Source organism: Chanos chanos, chromosome 4 (assembly GCF_902362185.1).
Source record: "Chanos chanos chromosome 4, fChaCha1.1, whole genome shotgun sequence".
In the NCBI taxonomy this organism is placed as follows: domain Eukaryota; kingdom Metazoa; phylum Chordata; class Actinopteri; order Gonorynchiformes; family Chanidae; genus Chanos; species Chanos chanos.
In genome coordinates, this window is record NC_044498.1 from 1,907,000 (window position 1) to 1,926,816 (window position 19,817).

Here is a 19,817-nt window from a genome sequence, read left to right on the forward strand (position 1 = left end):
AGCCACTGAAAGATCAAATCTGTTATTTATCCTGTTAACCGAGAAAGCCAGGTCATAAGGACCCAGTTATCAAAAGACTTATTTGACTCCTGTCTGCTCCTGCTATTAGTACGTTCACAGGCCCTTGTGCCCTGCACATCACAGAAACCTCCCAGAAAACACAGGAGCGCGGGTCGGAAGAGCGGAGAGCTCCGGTACCTTCCAGAGGACGATGATGTCCAGATCCACCTCACTGCACTTCTTCACCACGCTGGCGACGCCCTCATCGCTGGCCACGCCCACTGCTGACACAGCCTGACCCCGAGTATGACCAGCTCCACCTGTGACCACACCCCCTTTTCTGGGCTCAGAGGGAAGACCTCTCCGGAAAAAGAAGTCTGCACATGGCGTGGTGGAACTGACGATCTACAGAGAGAGAGAGAGAGAGAGAGAGTGAGCGAGTGTGTGTGCATGTGTATGTGTGTGTGTGTGTGTGTGCAAGTGTATGTGTGCATGCGAGTGTGTGTGTGTGTGTGTGTGTGTGTGTGTGCGCCTGCGCATGTTAGAGAGACAGAAAGAGAGAGAACAGATACACCGCCCAGTAAAAATGAGAGCCCATGTGGAGCTTTGTCCAGATGTGTTAGGGAAGTCGTACCAGTTCATTTCCCAGGTTAAGGTCGGCAAAGGTGTACTTCTCCGCTGGACCTGCGACAGCCGAGAGAGGGCAGAGTGTTTGTCAGTGCAGAGGCACAAACAGACAGCAAACACACTAATGTGACTAGAGAGAATGTGGGAATGTGTGTGTGACGTCGTTTTGAAGGAGCTGTTTTGGACAGTGGGTGTAACGACTGCGGCTTTTTATAAGTCATAACCCCAAAAAAACCCAGACATCTGACACTGGGCAAACTGGGAGCCGCTGAGCCGCTCCGTGTCGTGTGAGATGGTAGTTCTACGGCTGGAGCAGCGAGGCCGTCTTGCCTGTGGGCTCAGAGTGATGAAGATGAGTCGGTTCTGATGAAGAGTGCGTGTGACTCACCTTCCTGTGTCCTGCACCTGCTCGCTCTGAAGCACAGCTTCCCTCTTTCTCGGCTGGCAAGCTTTGAGTCTGCGAGGAAAAGAACGCAAGACAGGAAAACAAAAAAAAGAATGAAAGAAAACCCGGCCTTGATGTTTTTCTCTTCTCCACTCTCTCTCTCTCTCTCCTCCCCTGTATCGAGCTGTCTTTCTCGCTATGAAGTTTGTGTTCAGTGGAACTGGTGCATTTGGATGATACACTGGGAGCCTCTTTCCTGTTTCCAGAGCCTATGCCTCGGACAAAACCTCAGATGAATCACACACACACACACACACACAGGCAGGCGGGCGGGGAGGCAGGCGGGCAGACATGCGCATGCGCACGCTCGCTTTCACTTGAAAAGTGTTGAGCACACTGCGATTCTGACCTGAGAATAAGTAATGATCCTGATTACAGATTCCACGCAGGTCAAAGAGCTGATGTCTTCAAAGCACATACATTAATATACATATCACTGTGAGACCAGAGCTCATTACAAACATTTACACAGGATACAGATTAACCTGCTCAGATTAACCACCAAAACGCAATGCATGGAAACACACACGCACACACAGAGAAGATAATGTTGAAGATAACGTGTCATAAAACACAATGTCAGAGCTCAGGGACTGGTTGTTATAAGGTTTGTGGGCTGCAACATTTCTCCAGTACAATTAAGACTCCATATACTTAACAGAAAGAAAATAATAATCGACACTTTTCAGATTTTCAGACTACTGGGGGAATAAAAAGCCACTCAGGCATAGGCTTCTCAGACTCTATATTACAGCTGTCAAAACTTTTAATACAACACCAGGGTGTGTGTGTGTGTGTGTGTGTGTGTGCAGAAATGGTACTGTTAGCCAGCGAAACACTGAACACAATTGGGGTCTTCTATTCTGTAAGAGACACAGGTGTGTTTACTCTTCAGCCAATCAGTGAAGAGAGAAGAAAAAACACCTGTGTGTTTACACTCTCTACAGTCACACCTGAAGACTCTGCGACACCAACACCGCCTGTGTGTGTGTGTGTGCGTGCGTGCGTGCGTGCGTGTGTGTGTGTGCGTGCGTGCGTGCGTGCGTGCGTGCGTGCGTGCGTGCGTGCGTGCGTGTGTGTTCGCGCGTGTGTGCGTGCGTGTGTGTTCGCGCGTGTGTGTGTTCACGTTCACAGATCCGTCATTACTGCATATGCAACGACTCAGCATAAACTCAATGTGACCCAATTTCTCTGCAGTACTTAAGAGCTGCTACTTCATTCACCGTGTGTGTGTGTATGCGCGTATACATGTGTGTGTGTGTATGTGTGTGTGTGTGTGTGTGTATGTGTGTATGCGTGTGTGTATGCACGTGTGTGTGCATGCGTGCGCAGGAGAGAGTGAGAGAGAGTGTAAAGTCAGCGTCTCTGCCTGGCACTGGTATATGACCATGATGAATCACTGTTACCCATGAGTCAGCAGAAAAGCAGTGTCACCCCATTTCCTTTTAACCCTTCTGCCTGTCTGTCCCGTGACACATCACACACGCATGTGCATGAGACAGTGAGCGATAGGCGCTCCGCTCACTGTCCTGGCAAACTGCCACGTCTGCTGACAGACGGCGTGAGGTCATCGGCCGGCCGGCCTGGGGGCGCGTGCGAGGGGTGTGGCCTCCAGTGCGTTAAGACTGGTTTTCCCAGTGTTCTCTCTGAATGGGGGCTCTCTGGGTGGCCAAGATCTCTCTCGGTGCTCTCAACGTCGGCAAAGGGGACAACGCACCTCGCCGGCATCTGGACAAGACCCCAGTTACTATAGAAACAAAAGAAGCAGCGCTGGGGGAGGGGTGAGAGAGTTGCCAGGGCGACGAATGAGGCAGTTTCTTATCTTTCAAATGGGAACACAAAACTCTGCTGAAAACAAGTGAGACACAGAAGAGACACAGAAGAGATCGAGGGCAGAGAGGCGAAGCCAGACAACGCTCTTTTTCCCCCCGACAGCGTTTTTTAATAAAGACAGGATTTCCACTCTCTGGCATCACGGTTACGTTTCAGGTCCGGTGACCACAGTCAGAACCGAGGAGCCGGGTCAGAACATTAAAGGAGCATAAATCACAGTGACTGGGAGTGTGTGTGTGTAAGTGTGAGGGACTGCGAGCGTGTGTGTGTGTGTGTGTGTGTGTGAGTGAGTGAGTGAGTGACTGGGAGTGTGTGTGTGTGTGTGTGTGTGTGAGTGAGTGACTGGGAGTGTGTGTGTGTGTGTGTGTGTGTGTGTGTGAGAGAGTGAGTGACTGGGAGTGTGTGTGTATATGTGTGAGTGAGTGACTGGGAGTGTGTGTGTGAGTGAGTGACTGGGAGTGTGTGTGTGAGTGAGGGACTGGGAGTGTGAGTGAGGGGCTGGGAGTGTGTGTGTGTGAGAGACTGGGAGTGTGTGAGACTGTGAACAGATTGTGAAATACTGGTTTAGATGTGTTCAGAGTTTTCTAATGAGGACGTGTTAAGGACGTTCTGTAAAACTCTCTAATGAGGATGTGTTAAGGGTGTTCAGCGTGGCTCTCTAATGAGGATGTGTTCAGGATGTTCAGTGTGGCTCTCTAATGAGGATGTGTTCAGGGTGTTCAGCGTGGCTCTCTAATGAGGATGTGTTCAGGGTGTTCAGCGTGGCTCTCTAATGAGGATGTGTTCAGGATGTTCAGTGTGGCTCTCTAATGAGGATGCGTTAAGGGTGTTCAGTGTGGCTCTCTAATGAGGATGCGTTAAGGATGTTCAGTGTGGCTCTCTAATGAGGATGCGTTAAGGATGTTCAGTGTGGCTCTCTAATGAGGATGTGTTCAGGGTGTTCAGCGTGGCTCTCTAATGAGGATGTGTTCAGGATGTTCAGTGTGGCTCTCTAATGAGGATGCGTTAAGGGTGTTCAGCGTGGCTCTCTAATGAGGATGTGTTAAGGGTGTTCAGCGTGGCTCTCTAATGAGGATGTGTTCAGGGTGTTCAGCGTGGCTCTCTAATGAGGATGTGTTCAGGATGTTCAGTGTGGCTCTCTAATGAGGATGTGTTCAGGGTGTTCAGCGTGGCTCTCTAATGAGGATGTGTTCAGGATGTTCAGTGTGGCTCTCTAATGAGGATGTGTTCAGGATGTGCAGTGTGGCTCTCTAATGAGGATGTGTTAAGGGTGTTCAGCGTGGCTCTCTAATGAGGATGTGTTAAGGATGTTCAGTGTGGCTCTTTAAAACTCTCTAATGAGGATGTGTTAAGGGTGTTCAGTGTGGCTCTCTAATGAGGATGTGTTAAGGGTGTTCAGTGTGGCTCTCTAATGAGGATGTGTTAAGGGTGTTCAGCGTGGCTCTCTAATGAGGATGTGTTCAGGATGTTCAGTGTGGCTCTCTAATGAGGATGTGTTAAGGGTGTTCAGCGTGGCTCTCTAATGAGGATGTGTTCAGGATGTTCAGTGTGGCTCTCTAATGAGGATGCGTTAAGGGTGTTCAGTGTGGCTCTCTAATGAGGATGTGTTAAGGGTGTTCAGCGTGGCTCTCTAATGAGGATGTGTTCAGGATGTTCAGTGTGGCTCTCTAATGAGGATGCGTTAAGGGTGTTCAGTGTGGCTCTCTAATGAGGATGTGTTAAAGATGTTCAGTGTGGCTCTCTAATGAGGATGTGTTAAGGGTGTTCAGCGTGGCTCTCTAATGAGGATGTGTTAAGGGTGTTCAGCGTGGCTCTCTAATGAGGATGTGTTAAGGATGTTCAGTGTGGCTCTTTAAAACTCTCTAATGAGGATGTGTTAAGGGTGTTCAGCGTGGCTCTGTAAAACTCTCTAATGAGGATGTGTTAAGGGTGTTCAGCGTGGCTCTCTAATGAAGATGTGTTAAGGATGTTCAGTGTGGCTCTTTAAAACTCTCTAATGAGGATGTGTTAAGGATGTTCAGTGTGGCTCTGTAAAACTCTCTAATGAGGATGTGTTAAGGGTGTTCAGTGTGGCTCTCTAATGAGGATGTGTTAAGGATGTGCAGTGTGGCTCTCTAATGAGGATGCGTTAAGGGTGTTCAGCGTGGCTCTCTAATGAGGATGCGTTAAGGATGTTCAGTGTGGCTCTCTAATGAGGATGTGTTAAGGGTGTTCAGCGTGGCTCTTTAAAACTCTCTAATGAGGATGTGTTAAGGGTGTTCAGTGTGGCTCTCTAATGAGGATGCGTTAAGGATGTGCAGTGTGGCTCTCTAATGAGGATGTGTTAAGGGTGTTCAGCATGGCTCTCTAATGAGGATGTGTTAAGGGTGTTCAGTGTGGCTCTGTAAAACTCTCTCCAGTCTGACTGTACACTACATCCAACTAACAGGCACAGAGGTACAATGTGACAGAGAGACAGCCGGGGTCAGGGGGCGGTACCTCGGTCTCCCCCGGGGTTTATGCACTTCTGGAGCTTCCACTGCCTGCTGCTGCTGGACACCTGGACGATGTGGAACTCCCGCACACCTGCCTCACTCTGCAGACACCCACAGGGAGAGAGAAAGAGAGAACGCAGCTTAGTAAGATCTAAAAGCAATTTGTGTGTGTGTGTGTGTGTGTGTGTGTGACTGTGTGTGTGTGTGTGTGTGTGTGTGTGTGTGTGTGTGTGTGTGAGACTGTGTGTGTGTGTGTGTGTGTGTGAAGAGTGTGTGTGTGTGTGTGTGTGTGTGTGAAGAGTGTGTGTGTGTGTGTGTGTGTGAAGAGTGTGGGTAAACTCACAGTATTGACATTCTCCACGTCGATGAAGACGAGCATGTTGCCATTCCTCTCCTCCTCGCTCCCCCGCTCCTGCAGCGTGCTCCTCTCCTCCTCGCTCCCTCGCTCCTGCAGTGTGTTACTGCGACATGCCGTGGCCCTTACGCTCAGAGAGCGACTGGCACAGATCACAGCCGTGTGACGCAGAACCCTATGACTGAACCACAGACAGGCAGGCAGAGAGAGACAGACAGACAGACAGACAGGCAGAGAGAGAGAGAGACAGACAGGCAGGCAGAGAGAGAGAGAGAGACAGACAGACAGACAGGCAGAGAGAGAGAGAGAGACAGACAGGCAGAGAGAGAGAGAGAGACAGACAGACAGACCGACAGGCAGAGAGAGAGAGAGACAGAGAGACAGACAGACAGACCGACAGGCAGAGAGAGAGAGAGACAGGCAGGCAGGCAGAGAGAGAGACAGACAGGCAGACAGGCAGAGAGAGAGAGAGAGAGAGAGAGACAGACAGGCAGAGAGAGAGAGACAGACAGGCAGAGAGAGAGAGAGAGAGAGAGAGAGACAGGCAGAGAGAGAGAGAGAGAGAGAGAGAGAGACAGACAGACCGACAGGCAGAGAGAGAGAGAGAGAGAGAGAGAGGGAGAGAGACAGACAGGCAGAGAGACAGAGAGAGCGAGAGAGAGACAGACAGACAGACAGACCGACAGGCAGAGAGAGAGAGAGACAGGCAGGCAGGCAGAGAGAGAGAGACAGACAGGCAGACAGGCAGAGAGAGAGAGAGAGAGAGACAGACAGGCAGAGAGAGAGAGACAGACAGGCAGACAGGCAGAGAGAGAGAGAGAGAGAGAGACAGGCAGAGAGAGAGAGAGAGAGAGAGAGACAGACAGACAGACCGACAGGCAGAGAGAGAGAGAGAGAGAGAGAGGGAGAGAGACAGACAGGCAGAGAGACAGAGAGAGCGAGAGAGAGACAGACAGACAGACAGACAGACAGGCAGAGAGAGAGAAAGAGAGACAGAGTGAGGGAGAGAGACAGCTAGTGAAGGCTTTTTCACACACAACACTGCAGTTCCACAAACAGTCAAAAAACTTTGTGAAATGGACATCCGTTTCCATTAAACTTTTCCTCGTTCAGTGAACATTTCAGTGTCCCTAATACCTTTTTCTCCCCCCTATACTGATACTGATCAGCAGAGAAGTCTCAGATGGGTGGGTCAAAGATGGCCGCTCCACATGCTGTGTTAAAACTGTCTTTGTTTGGTGCAGGAGACAGGGGACATGGCTGTTTATCCTGACAGTACACTAACACTTCAGTAGCTGCTGTATTTTTCACAACTCTTTGATAATTCTGTTAGAGTACACAGCTCAGGACATGCTGTGCCACACACACACACCCACGCATACATATACGCACACACACACACACACGCACACGCACACGCACCCGCACCCACCAACACACACACAGACAGACACACACCCTCGTGCAAACACACACACACACACACACACACACACAGACAGACGCACAGACAGACGCACAGACAGACACCCACCAACACACAGACACACACACAGACACACACCCTCGTGCAAACACACACACAGACAGACACACAGACAGGGTTGTATCTGTAATGTGGTTGTATCTGTACCTGAGTTTGGAGCCCTTCACCGTGCTCTCATAGTAGAACAGGAAGTTGATCTCATGCACGCCCTCACGGTCCGGCCCGCGGAGCCACAGCGGGATCTGCAGCGCCTCCCCGGGACCCAACACGTCCCCCGTCAGCGGGATCTCCGCCACCGCCGGGCGCTCGGCCCCGGCGCCCCCGAACACCTCGGGCGACACTAACGTGACGGAGGCCGCGGAGGGGGGCGTGGCCACGGTTTTGTAGGCGGAGCAGTGCTCGGCGGCGGTGGGCGTGACGGGGGTGAGGTCGGAGACGGCGCTGCCGAAGGTGAAGAACTCCGTGTGGGTGGAGGCGACGCGCAGTCCGGTCAGAGGAACGGCACTGACGTTCACAAACTCCACCCAGGCCTTCCGGATCTCTCCGCACAGCAGCCCGGTGGGAAAATTAATAAAAAACACCTGAGAGACAGAGAGAGAGAGATTTTTCCCCCCATTATAAACTGTGACGAGCCATGAATGAATGGCACATAGTGTTGGGGGGGGGGGGGGGGGGGGGGGGGGGGGGGGGCTAGCACACCACACCCACCTCGAGGAGAGGCATGGGCGGGGTTATGATGGGGTCCAGACGGCGATCGGGCCCGTGCCTGACCGACGTTTTCTCCTCTTTGGTCATGTTGAGACGTGGTCCCTGAATCTCCAGGTCCTGACGACCACGCACAGACAACAGCTCACCTGTCGACACACACACACACAGAGAGAGAGAGAGACGGAGAGAGAGAGAGAAAGTGTTTGTACAAGCCTGTGAGTACATGGATGAGCAAAAATGAGTGTGAGTGGGTGTGTGTGTGTGTGTGTGTGTGTTGACATGTGCTGTACCCTCCACAGTGCTGCTGGTACCATCTCCTGTGCCCAGGTTATAAACCACACCCAGAACATGTAACTCTCCAGTCTGATGAGGGAGCAGCTTCAGTCGAGCCTGAAACAGAAACAGTCATCTCAGACGGACAGAGAAGAGCGACAGTCATCTCACACAGACAGAGAAGAGCAAAAGCCATCTCACACTAACAGAGAAATGCGACAGTCATCACAAAAGTCATCTCACACTGACAGACAAGAGCAAGGACAAACACAGGCTGAAGGAGAGGCAGTCAAAGAGACACAGAGATGAGAGAGAAGAAGAGACAAGACGTACCACTTTGGTCTCCTCTGGACTCATCCTGAAGTCAGAAATAACTTCAGTGCTGATGATGTCATTCAGAGATTTGGTCTGGAAAACAAATGAAGACAGGGAAGCTTAATCAAACCCAGATTCCTTCAGATACGAGGTGCAGACCTGAGCCGTGGAGAGCAGAGCAGGGTGTCTTACATGTGATGTAGATAACTCTTTCTCGTTAGTGATGGTCTCTTTGACTGTGCCGCCTTGAGGACCACTGAAGTCTTTGACTGTGAACTTCCAGAGCAGAGAGAGCTCTGAGAGAGCCAGCGGAACCTTCAAAGGGTTCCTGAACACCACCTCCACAATGATGGGTTCTGGAACAGCAGAAGGGAGGGTTACATTAAATCTTATTCTAACAGCGCCGATCAGTGACACACTGACACACAGAACAGCCACAGGAAGTCTGACGGATCACTGTCACTCACACACACACACACACACACACACATACACACAAATACAAAGCATTCAAGTATGTGCCCCCTTCAAAGAAATGAACAAACATCTAAATCCCAATAACAAGGACACCTAAAGAGAGAGACAGAAAGAGAGAGACAGACAGACAGAGAGAGCGAGCGAGAGAAAGATAGAGAGAGAGAGAGACAGAGAGAGAGCGAGAGAGAGACAGAGAGCGAGAGAAAGATAGAGAGAGAGAGAGACAGAGAGAGAGCGAGAGAGAGACAGAGAGAGAGAGAGAGAGAGAGAGAGAGAGACAGACAGACAGAGAGAAAGATACAGACAGACAGAGAGAGAGAGAGAGAGAGAGAGAGAGAGAGAGAGAGAGCGCTCTCCATGTCTGATGAATGTAGATTATATGAGAAGGAGAAACAGGGTCAGAGAAAGGAGAGAAAAGAGAACCCTACCTTCCACCACAGCCAGCGGGTCTCTGAGGTTGTCTGTCTGGCTGTTCAGACAATACTGGGTGGGCTGGAACGAGATGGGGACCACGCCCTTATTTGCCACGGCAACCAGCTGCTCCTCCAGTTCCCTCCAGAGCTGAGAGAGGTCACGGTCAAACTCCTGATCCAACGACACGTGCGTTGCCGCCTGCTTCTCACCTACAGCAATTATCAGTCAATCGATTGATCTCATTAAATCAATCAAATCTCATTAAATGAATCATACAGTCCACGGTCCAGAGAGATGTGGATAACCACCCACAGTCAAAAGACCGACCAATAATCATAAAAAATGACTGTTCTCATCTGACTGATCAATCTTCAATAATCAAATAATCATCAGTAATCAAAACCATGATCAAGAGACATGATCAATAACCAACGTTTCATCTGAATGATCACTGATCGATAATCAATCAGCAGACACTGTGTGATACCTGGCTCCTTCGCACCTGCAGTTCACACAACAGACAAGGCAACACCAGGACATGAGTCTCTCAGAAGTCCACTCTCTCTCTCTCTCTCATGACCACAAATGAAACACTGTGTTTCTAATTATCATCATTATTTTAATTATTTTCATTAACTATCTGAATGACAAATCATATTTGTTGTCTTATCCCTCCTTTTATCGTTTTGGGTCATGAAATGTGTGTGAGGAGGTGCAGTGAGGAGGTGTCATTTATAATCTGCACACTGTTGTCTTTCACACACAGCTGTCAACATTACTGTAGCATCAATGCAGTGTTAAAATAACGGATTCACATTCCGTGCTGATCATTTTAGTGACGTTATAACCTGTTAGAACCTCTGGACCCAGTCACAGAGCACATCCAGCCCACATTTCTCCACATCTCTCTCTCTCTCTCTCTCTCTACATCTCTCTCTCTCTCTCTATACATCTCTCTCTCTCTCTCTCTCTCTCTCTCTCTATACATCTCTCTCTCTCTCTCTACACATCTCTCTCTCTCTCTCTATACATCTCTCTCTCTGCAGCTCTCTCTCTCTACATCTCTCTCTCTCTCTACATCTCTCTCTCTCTGTACATCTCTCTCTCTCTCTCTGTACATCTCTCTCTCTCTCTGTACATCTCTCTCTCTCTCTGTACATCTCTCTCTCTCTCTGTGCAGCTCTCTCTCTCTCTGTGCAGCTCTCTCTCTCTCTGCAGCTCTCTCTCTCTACATCTCTCTCTCTCTACATCTGTCTCTCTCTCTCTACATCTGTCTCTCTCTCTCTACATCTCTGTGTATTTAGGGATAATGGACCTGCTTTGATCCAGTGTCAGAAAGACATCTTGTGTCTCTCTGTCTGTCTGTCTGTCTCTCTATCTGTCTGTCTGTCTTTATTTCTCTCCCTCTCTCTCTTATGACTGAGAGTCATCTCAGATTACACCTGGAGCTCATTCTGTGTGTGTGTGTGTGTGTGTGTGTGAGAGAGAGTGAGTGTAATTGTGTGCGTGTGCGTATGTGTGTGTGAGAGAGTGAGTGTAACTGTGTGTGCGTATGTGTGTGTGAGAGAGCGAGTGTAATTGTGTGTGTGTGTGTGTGTGTGTGAGAGAGCGAGTGTAATTGTGTGTGTGTGTGTGTGTGTGAGAGAGCGAGTGTAATTGTGTGCGTGTGCGTATGTGTGTGTGTGTGTGTGTGTGTGTGTGTGTGTGTGTGTGTGTGTGTGTGTGTGTGAGAGAGCGAGTGTAATTGTGTGCGTGTGCGTGTGTGTGTGTGAGAGAGTGAGTGTAATTGTGTGCGTGTGCGTATGTGTGTGTGAGAGAGCGAGTGTAATTGTGTGTGCGTATGTGTGTGTGCGAGAGAGCGAGTGTAATTGTGTGTGTGTGTGTGTGTGTGTGTGTGTGTGTGTGTGTGTGTGTGTGTGAGAGAGCGAGTGTAATTGTGTGCGTGTGCGTAAGTGTGTGTGAGAGAGCGAGTGTAATTGTGTGTGCGTATGTGTGTGTGCGAGAGAGCGAGTGTAACTGTGTGTGTGTGTGTGTGTGTGTGTGTGTGTGCGCGCGTGACCATGCACACATAAGGTTCTCTCAGTTTGGATACTGTCTGTTTAATTACAGAGCGGGCCTGTCCTCAGGGCTGCGCTGCCTTGGTCATTCACTGCATTTTTTTTATCTGCTCCTTATTCACCTGCCTTTCATCTGACGCCACCTCCCATCTCTGCAGTAAGATAGCTTTTTTGGTTTCCAATCTTTAATTGGAAGGGCTGCTTTCAATCAGTCTGGAAGTGCATTCTTTTTTTTAAATTTTTGGTTCATTTATTCATTCATTTAAAGTCAAGGCAGCTCAGCACTCATCCGCTCTCCCATCTTCATTTGAAGTTCCCACTTCAAAATTACTTCTGCTTTTACTGACGCAAGTTACAAACACACAAACACACACACACTCACATAGGCGCATGTTCACTTTCCCTCTGCAAGCAGGCATTCATAGTCAAAGATGACAAAAGTGAGTGCATGTCATGTGTGTGTGTGTGCGTGGGTGGGTGTGTGTGAGTGCGCGCGTGCGTATGTGTGTGTGCGAGTGTGTAAGTGTGTGTGAGTGAGTGAGTGAGTGAGTGTGTGTGTATGTATGTGTATGTGTGTGTGTGTGTGTGTGTGTATGTATGTGTGTATGTGTATGTGTGTGTGTGCGTGTGTGTGTGTGTGTGTGTGTGTGTATATATGTGTGTGTGTGTGTGTGTGTGTATATATGTGTGTGTGTGTGTGTGTGTGTGTGTGTGTGTGTGTGTGTGGGGTTCACGTACCCTCTGCGAGTCGGCGTTCATGGCCAAAGAAAACTCGAGTGCGTGCGCTGTACAGACAGGGGAGGGGCAGCTGGGGAAGAACACTCTCATTGGTCGACTGACTGACACTCTGATACAGGTTAAAGGTCAGAGAGACAGGGACGGGAGGGAGAGAGAGAGAGAGAGAGAAAAAAAAACAGTCTAAATGCCCATATATACATCGCAGACTCGTTGACCCTAAAGAAAGTGCCCTGAATGCTGAAGCAGCTCCACACACTACAACAAAACTGATAATGAAAGAGACTGTGAGTGACCTCTCTGAGAGCACGGCTGGCTAAACCATCACAGCTCCAGTGCACAGAAAAGAAAAACATGAATGAACAGTAACACATACATACACACAACAATGACGACACACTACCTCTGACTCAATCACACACACACACTCACACACACATACGCACGCACTCACACTCACACTCACACACACACTCACAAAGTCCTTGTACTCATTCATAAACAGGCAAAAATAACTCAGTGCTTTATGTGTAAAACTGCTGACTCATACGTGATTCCTCTCAGTGAGAATGAACCAGCCCTGCTAGGCTTAATCATCAGTCCTAAAACAGCCAGGCACATGTCACGCACAGTTCATTCACCACTGACAGTCCACAGGTAATGACTGTCTACAGGTAATGACAGTCGACAGGTAATGACAGCCTACAGGTAATGACAGCTTACAGGTAATGACAGCTTGCAGGTAATGACAGTCGACAGGTAATGTGCTTTACTCTGGGCTGATGAACGAACCGGCCACAGCCAGGCCAGCAGAACCAGCCAGTCCAGCAGAACCAGGGCTGACTGACGGGGCTGTGAGACCCAGTGTGTGTGTCTGGGCATGCAGACTGAACCTGAGAGGCCCCAGGAGAGGTCCGGAGAAAAAGCGACATTTGGGTCTAAACCTCGTAACCGTGGGACCCCGCCCCCGGGCCAAGATGCTTTCTGATTGGCTCCTGACCTTGTAAACGTAGAGGTACTCCCTCAGGAAGGCGCCCTGCTGCACAGCCGTCTGTTTGCTGTCGTTGATGAGGATGTGGCGGAAGGCGGCCACGGCGTTGTCCGGCTGGCGCAGCGTGAAGGAGTGACGGCCGATGGTGAAGTTTATATGATCCTCCGCCAGCGTCCAACCTTTGCCCTTATACACCTGCATGGCCTGACTGTAACACCGCAACGCATGCCGCTTCTGTCACACACAGACACACAGAGAGAGAGACAGAGAGACAGAGCACGTAGGTGAGAAATAGTAAGAGAGAGAGTGTGTGTGTGTGTGGGGGGGGTGTGGGTGTGTTTTGTATGTGTGTGTTGTGTATGCATGCTGAGGGTGGTCTGAGTGTGAATGTGTGTGTGTGTGTGCGTGTTTGTGTATCTATGTGTGTGTGCGTGTTTGTGTATGTATGTGTGTGTGCTGTGTATGGGTGTGTGTGTGTGTGTGCTGTGTCTACCTGTCCTGCCTTACTGAAGCGATGTCCTGCCAGAATCATGTGGAAGGCAAACTTTCTCACCATGGGACTGCGCATATTAATGAAGCAGTGAGCCGCTTGCTCCAATAGGAGCGCACTACGCAGGTCAGAGTCCTATCAAACACAGAGACAGTTACAGAACACGCCCACGCCCACGCCCACACACCCACACCCACACACACAGACACGAGAGGACACCATGCACACACACACACACACACACACAGACACGAGAGGACACCATGCACACACACACACACACACACACACACACACGCACAGACACACACAGACACACACAGACACACACAGACACACACAGACACACACACACTCACCTCACTGGTCATTTTGATGAGCAGAGTTGCTGCCTCTGAGTATTTCCCCTGACTTTTCAACACCTCAGCACTTAACAGAGCACACCGCTCAGCCAGAACCATGTTCCTGTAACACACACATTAAACACACACACATTAAACACACACACACACATTAAACACACACACACACACACACATTAAACACACACACATTAAACACACACACATTAAACACACACACACACACATTAAACACACACACACACACACATAAGCACAAACACAGAAAGTGTTTCCCACAGCAGTGTTAGCATCACATGACTCTATAGGTAAGAGAGAGAGAGTGTGTGTGTGTGTGTGTGTTTCATACTTGCACGTGTCTCTGTAAGTCTGGATGGCTGTGTCCATGTAGCGGTCTGGGTACGGCCTCTGAGCACCTGTCTGCAGAAACGCTGATACAGCGGCCATCTCCTATAGACAGACAGACAGAGAGACAGACAGACAGACACAGAAAGAACAAGAGAGTTAATGTAGCTAGGCCACATATATATGTGTGTGTGTGTGTGTGTGTGTGTGTGTGTGTGTGTGTGAGAGAGAGAGTGAGAGAGACTGAGTGTGTGTGTGTGTGTGTGTGTGAGAGTGAGAGTGAGAGAGGGAGAAAGGCTGTGTGTGTGTGTGTGTGTGTGTGTGACAGAGTGAGAGAGACTGAGTGTGTGTGTGTGTGTGTGTGTGAGAGTGAGAGTGAGAGAGGGAGAAAGGTTGTGTGTGTGTGAGAGAGAGTGAGGGAGACTAAGTGTGTGCGTGAGAGCGAGAGTGAGAGAGGGAGAAAGGCTGTGTGTGTGTGAGAGAGAGTGAGAGAGACTAAGTGTGTGTGTGAGAGTGAGAGTGAGAGAGGGAGAAAGTCTGTGTGTGTGTGAGAGAGAGTGAGAGAGACTAAGTGTGTGTTAGAGTGAGAGTGAGAGAGGGAGAAAGGCTGTGTGTGTGAGAGAGAGAGTGAGAGAGACTAAGTGTGTGTGTGTGTGTGTGAGAGTGAGAGTGAGAGAGGGAGAAAGGCTGTGTGTGCGTGTGGTACCTCCTGACACTGATATATTGTGTTTACTGAGGAGAACTCTCATATCATTAGTGTCTTGGTCTCTTGCTCTGCGCTGGGGAAAACTTCTCAAATGTACTTCATTCATCTTTTGTAAGGCATTAGATTACCACACGACAATGTGATAAATCCACTTTCTCACGTCCCAAATCAAACGTGAATGAAAGAATTTCCGACTGCAGTCTTTACATCTGGAGGGGAAAAAGCTGACTACCACAGGCCCACCGAGAGGACGGTCACATGACCGCACAAATGACCTGAGTGTTTCTGACAGAACAAACATTAGCGCTGTTGGACACACAAACAGAAACCGGCTAAAACGAAAACTTCTGTTGTCAGAGTGTGTGTGTGTGTGTGTGTGTGTGTGTGAGAGAGAGTGTGTGAGAGTGTGTGTGTGTGTGTGTGTGAGTGAGTGTGTCTAGACTATGGTCTGTAGATGCCCTAGAAAGCCAGGGAGCGTGTCCATCTCCTCAAACTAGCCGGTGATTCTAGGTCAGAGAAGAAACAGAAAATGAACTAGAGAATCAGTTTCAGTCCTTTTAAAGTCAGCCCTCTCTCCCTGTCCTTTCATCCTGATGCTTCTGCACTGGGTCTGATGACATCACATCCATCTTTACAGTCATTCAAAAATAAAGAGACAAGACACATTGCTGCCTGACAACACAGCTTTACTGCAGCAGGGTGTGTGTGTATGTGTGTGTGTGTGTGTGTGTGTGTGTGTGTGTGTGTGTGTGTGTGTGTGTGAGAGAACAGCATTCCTGCAGTATGGCCTGATAAGCCAGACGTCTTGGCAGTGTGAATCTGTGTGCAAGTGTGTGAGTGAATGAGTGAGTGAGTCAATGAGTAAGTGGGTGAGTGAGAGTTAATGTAAGAGTGAATGTGTGTGTGTGTGTGTGTGTCTCACCAGGGCTCCTGCAGCGTACAGCATGGCCTGGTCGGACAGGAAGTCTTTCTTGGCAGTGTGGTAGCAGTTGTAGGCCAGTTCATAGTGCTGAACCAGGAAACACAAGTCTGCCATCTTCCTGATCTGCAGCTCCGGAGCCTCAGGCGGATACCTGACCGCGAAGGGTTAAAGGTCAGGAGGCTAAGGCTGCAGCAAACAGCTTTATCAACCACAGGAAAAAAAGTCTTTTCAAACTAACTCTTAATGGAGCACTCTGTGATGTTTTGCTTATTTGTGTATGTGTGTGTGCGTGTGTGTGTAGGTGTGTGTTGCAGTCTCACAGCAGCCCAGTTGTGTTCTTCAGCTCACTAATGTTCTTCTCTGGAACTTTTCCTCCACCAAACCACTTTTTCGTGGCTGAAAACAGCGACCTGCTCAAACCTTTCCTTGACACCACCTGGGCAGAGAGGGGGAGAGACAGAGGTCAGCGACGGACACGAGACAAAGGCAGAGGGAGAAAGTATTGTATTGATTTCAAAGAAAAATTAAACAGCAATTTCAAATGAGTTCATCAATTTTTTAAGGATATGTATCAAAAAATAATGACCAAATACAACCTTCACATGTGTAAGCACAAGACAGACAGGGAGAGAGGGAGAGAGAGAGAGAGAGAGAAAGTGAGAGAGAGAAAGAGAAATAGAGAAAGAAAGAGAGAGAGAGAGAGAGAGAGAGAGAAAGAGGGAAAGTGAAACTATTGAACTCTAAAGCCTTAAATTGCAAAGAGCTGAACAGAGAGAGGAGTACATTTAGTCAGCTGGTCCTGGGGCTCTGCCTACTGACATTACACCGACAACTACTGACATTACACCGACAACTACCAACAACTACTGACATTACACCGACAACTACTGACATTACACCGACAACTACTGACATTACACCGACAACTACTGACATTACACCGACATTACACCAACAACTACTGACATTACACCGACATTACACTGACAACTACTGACATTACACCGACAACTACTGACACTACACCGACAACTACACCGACATTACACCGACAACTACCGACAACTACTGACATTACACCGACAACTACCGACATTACACCGACAACTACCGACATTACACCGACATTACACCGACAACTACTGACATTACACCGACATTACACCGACAACTACTGACACTACACCGACAACTACTGACATTACACCGACATTACACCGACAACTACTGACATTACACCGACATTACACCGACAACTACTGACACTACACCGACATTACACCGACAACTACTGACACTACACCGACATTACACCGACAACTACTGACACTACACCGACAACTACTGACATTACACCGACATTACACTGACAACTACTGACATTACACCGACAACTACTGACACTACACCGACAACTACTGACATTACACCGACAACTACTGACATTACACCAACACTATACCGACAACTACTGACATTACACCGACAACTACTGACATTACACTGACATTACACCGACAACTACCGATATTACACCGACAACTACCGACATTACACCGACAACTACCAACAACTACTGACATTACACCGACATCACACCGACAACTACCGACAACTACTGACATTACACCGACATCACACCGACAACTACCGACAACTACTGACATTACACCGACATTACACTGACAACTACTGACATTACACCGACAACTACTGACACTACACCGACAACTACTGACACTACACCGACAACTACTGACATTACACCGACAACTACCGACAACTACTGACATTACACCGACAACTACCGACAACTACTGACATTACACCGACAACTACCGACATTACACCGGCATTACACCGACAACTACTGACATTACACCGACATTACACCGACAACTACTGACACTACACCGACAACTACTGACATTACACCGACATTACACCGACAACTACTGACATTACACCGACATTACACCGACAACTACTGACACTACACCGACATTACACCGACAACTACTGACACTACACCGACAACTACTGACATTACACCGACATTACACTGACAACTACTGACATTACACCGACAACTACTGACACTACACCGACAACTACTGACATTACACCGACAACTACTGACATTACACCAACACTATACCGACAACTACTGACATTACACCGACAACTACTGACATTACACTGACATTACACTGACAACTACTGACACTACACCGACAACTACTGACATTACACCGACAACTACTGACATTACACCGACAACTACTGACACTACACCGACAACTACTGACATTACACCGACATTACACTGACAACTACTGACATTACACCGACAACTACTGACACTACACCGACAACTACTGACATTACACCGACAACTACCGACATTACACCGACAACTACCAACAACTACTGACATTACACCGACATCACACCGACAACTACCGACAACTACTGACATTACACCGACAACTACTGACATTACACCGTCATTACACCGACATTACACTGACATTACACCGACAACTACACCGACATTACACCGACATTACACCGACAACTACTGACATTACACCGACATTACACCGACAACTACTGACATTACACCGACAACTACTGACATTACACCGACAACTACTGACATTACACTGACATTATTGATAATACACTGAAATTACTGATATTATTGACACTGACGATGCCTACCGACATTAATGACGCTAAACTGACATTACTCTGACATTAATGATATTACACTGACATTAATGATATTACAGACGATAATGATGCCTACAGATATTACTGACAGATGTCACACTGACACCCAGAGCCTCCAGACTATCACCAAGCAAATTATAACCAAAGAAAAGGAGAATAAAACTGCCTGTCAACAGACTCAGCCTACAAAGCCTGGTCACAGAGAGAACAGAGAGAGAGAACACAGAGAATAGAGAGAGAGAGAACAGAGAGAGGGGGAGAGAACAGAGAACAGAGAGAGGGAACAGAGAGAACAGAGAGAGAGAAAGCAGAGAGAGACAGAACAGAGAGAGAGAGACAGAACAGAGAGAGAGAGAGAGAACAGAGAGAGAGAGAGAGAGAGAGAACAGAGAAAGGCAGAGAGAGAACAGAGAGAGAGAGAGAACAGAGAGAGAGAGAGAGAGAGAACAGAGAGAGAGAGAGAGAACAGAGAGAGAGAGAGAGAGAGAGAGAACAGAGAGAGAGAACAGAGGGAGGGAGAGAGTGTTGACTGAAAGAGACAGAGGAGGTGTTCTGAGGAAAAGAAGAAGAAAAAGGCGTCTGAGTTCTGTCTCTGAATTCATGTCTGCTGAGTCATCTGTTTTAACCCCGCAACGAACAAAAGAAACTCTCCATATGTGTGTGTGTGTGTGTGTGTGTGTGCGTGTGTGTATATGTGTACCTGGTCGTTGAGTTGGCGTATGTTTTTCTCTATGTGAGGCAGCAGTCCTCTGAAGGTAAACTCCTGTATGAATTGTCTGATGCGGTCATGGTCATTCAGAGTGAGACACGCCCCATGGGCGGTTCCCGTGGGGCTGGGGGCCACGCCCGCCGTCCCGCTGGCCGGTTTGAGTGGTCTCGGAGTCTCTAAGCTGTCAATGGGTTCACTAGGGATGCCAGAATAAGCGGGTTCTGCTGACTGGTCCAGTTTAAGAGGATGAGCCTCTAAACCGTCAGAGACTCGTTCTACAAACGCAAAATGCACGTTCAGAATAACGTTCAAATAGTAAAGCCACTCCAGCATTGCCTCAGCTCAGAACCAAAAATG

General features: G+C 48.6%; 1 protein-coding gene across 3 annotated transcripts in view; it reads right to left on the reverse strand.

Moving 5' to 3' along the window:
• Positions 1-19,817, reverse strand: part of trappc8 (trafficking protein particle complex subunit 8) — a 43,627-nt gene that overhangs the window by 9,103 nt on the left and 14,707 nt on the right. For 2 of the 3 annotated variants that reach the window (XM_030771674.1, XM_030771672.1), the window contains 20 exons: positions 19,452-19,735; positions 16,336-16,451; positions 16,016-16,166; positions 14,392-14,492; positions 14,040-14,145; positions 13,684-13,815; positions 13,200-13,424; positions 12,203-12,311; positions 9,895-9,909; positions 9,422-9,616; positions 8,709-8,872; positions 8,535-8,609; positions 8,219-8,318; positions 7,929-8,074; positions 7,368-7,801; positions 5,723-5,915; positions 5,384-5,480; positions 1,016-1,084; positions 635-684; positions 199-405 (listed from right to left, as the gene is read on the reverse strand). In XM_030771674.1, coding sequence (XP_030627534.1) covers positions 199-405; positions 635-684; positions 1,016-1,084; positions 5,384-5,480; positions 5,723-5,915; positions 7,368-7,801; positions 7,929-8,074; positions 8,219-8,318; positions 8,535-8,609; positions 8,709-8,872; positions 9,422-9,616; positions 9,895-9,909; positions 12,203-12,311; positions 13,200-13,424; positions 13,684-13,815; positions 14,040-14,145; positions 14,392-14,492; positions 16,016-16,166; positions 16,336-16,451; positions 19,452-19,735 — 2,969 coding nt within the window. The remainder of the gene's footprint in view (positions 1-198; positions 406-634; positions 685-1,015; positions 1,085-5,383; positions 5,481-5,722; positions 5,916-7,367; positions 7,802-7,928; positions 8,075-8,218; positions 8,319-8,534; positions 8,610-8,708; positions 8,873-9,421; positions 9,617-9,894; positions 9,910-12,202; positions 12,312-13,199; positions 13,425-13,683; positions 13,816-14,039; positions 14,146-14,391; positions 14,493-16,015; positions 16,167-16,335; positions 16,452-19,451; positions 19,736-19,817) is intronic. The other variant, XM_030771673.1, reaches the window with a different exon arrangement.